Source organism: Myotis davidii, unplaced genomic scaffold (genome assembly GCF_000327345.1).
Source record: "Myotis davidii unplaced genomic scaffold, ASM32734v1 scaffold170, whole genome shotgun sequence".
NCBI lineage: Eukaryota > Metazoa > Chordata > Mammalia > Chiroptera > Vespertilionidae > Myotis > Myotis davidii.
The window spans coordinates 1,328,290-1,328,872 of NW_006282528.1; the positions used below are offsets into that span (position 1 = coordinate 1,328,290).

Sequence of the window (583 nt, forward strand, 5' to 3'; positions counted from 1 at the left end):
CGGGGGCGGGTGATGAAGGGGCAGTCATGTCCCAGGTACAGGCACGTAGTGTCTGCTTCTGGAGCTGTAAGGTTCGTGTTTGTTGGTTGTTGTCGTTTTTAAATACAGCGTGAGGAGCTGCGCTTGGAACACTGGGGGAGGTTGGAAGAAGGGATACAGACGCTAACGACGCCGGTGAGGGACGTGACGTGGAACAAATGCCACCGTATTTATCCACGTGGAAAATGTGAAGCTTGGGCCCTGCGTCCATTCTACAGTAAGCTTCCCTTGTGATCAGACCTGCCAGGGCCACCTTGTTTAGCAGGGACTTCTTTCAAGTGCTCTCAGCCCACCAGCCCCTTCCCCAGTCCTCCGTTTCCCTCCCGCCCCTAAGGACTACAACTCCCAGCCCGAGGGGGCGCCCAGCGCATGCGGCCTGACGACCTTCGCCTACATTTCCCAGCGGGCCGAGCGGCTACGCTGACGCACGCATGCGCCCTCGCACCTCCCTCCCAGCCCGGGTTTGACCTCCAGCGCCCGGGAGAAGATGGCCTCGCCTGCAGCGTCCGGGCTCGCCCGGCAGGTGAGACGGTGGAGGCCCTGA

At 61.2% G+C, this 583-nt stretch overlaps 1 protein-coding gene across 1 annotated transcript in view; it reads left to right on the top strand.

The window, feature by feature from the left end:
• Window positions 1-458: 458 nt before the first annotated feature.
• Window positions 459-583, top strand: part of ATP5O (ATP synthase, H+ transporting, mitochondrial F1 complex, O subunit) — an 8,542-nt gene continuing 8,417 nt past the window's right edge. Inside the window, exon 1 of the mRNA XM_006753102.2 lies at window positions 459-562. Within this exon, the coding sequence (XP_006753165.1) occupies window positions 527-562 (36 nt within the window). The 5' untranslated portion in view covers window positions 459-526. The remainder of the gene's footprint in view (window positions 563-583) is intronic.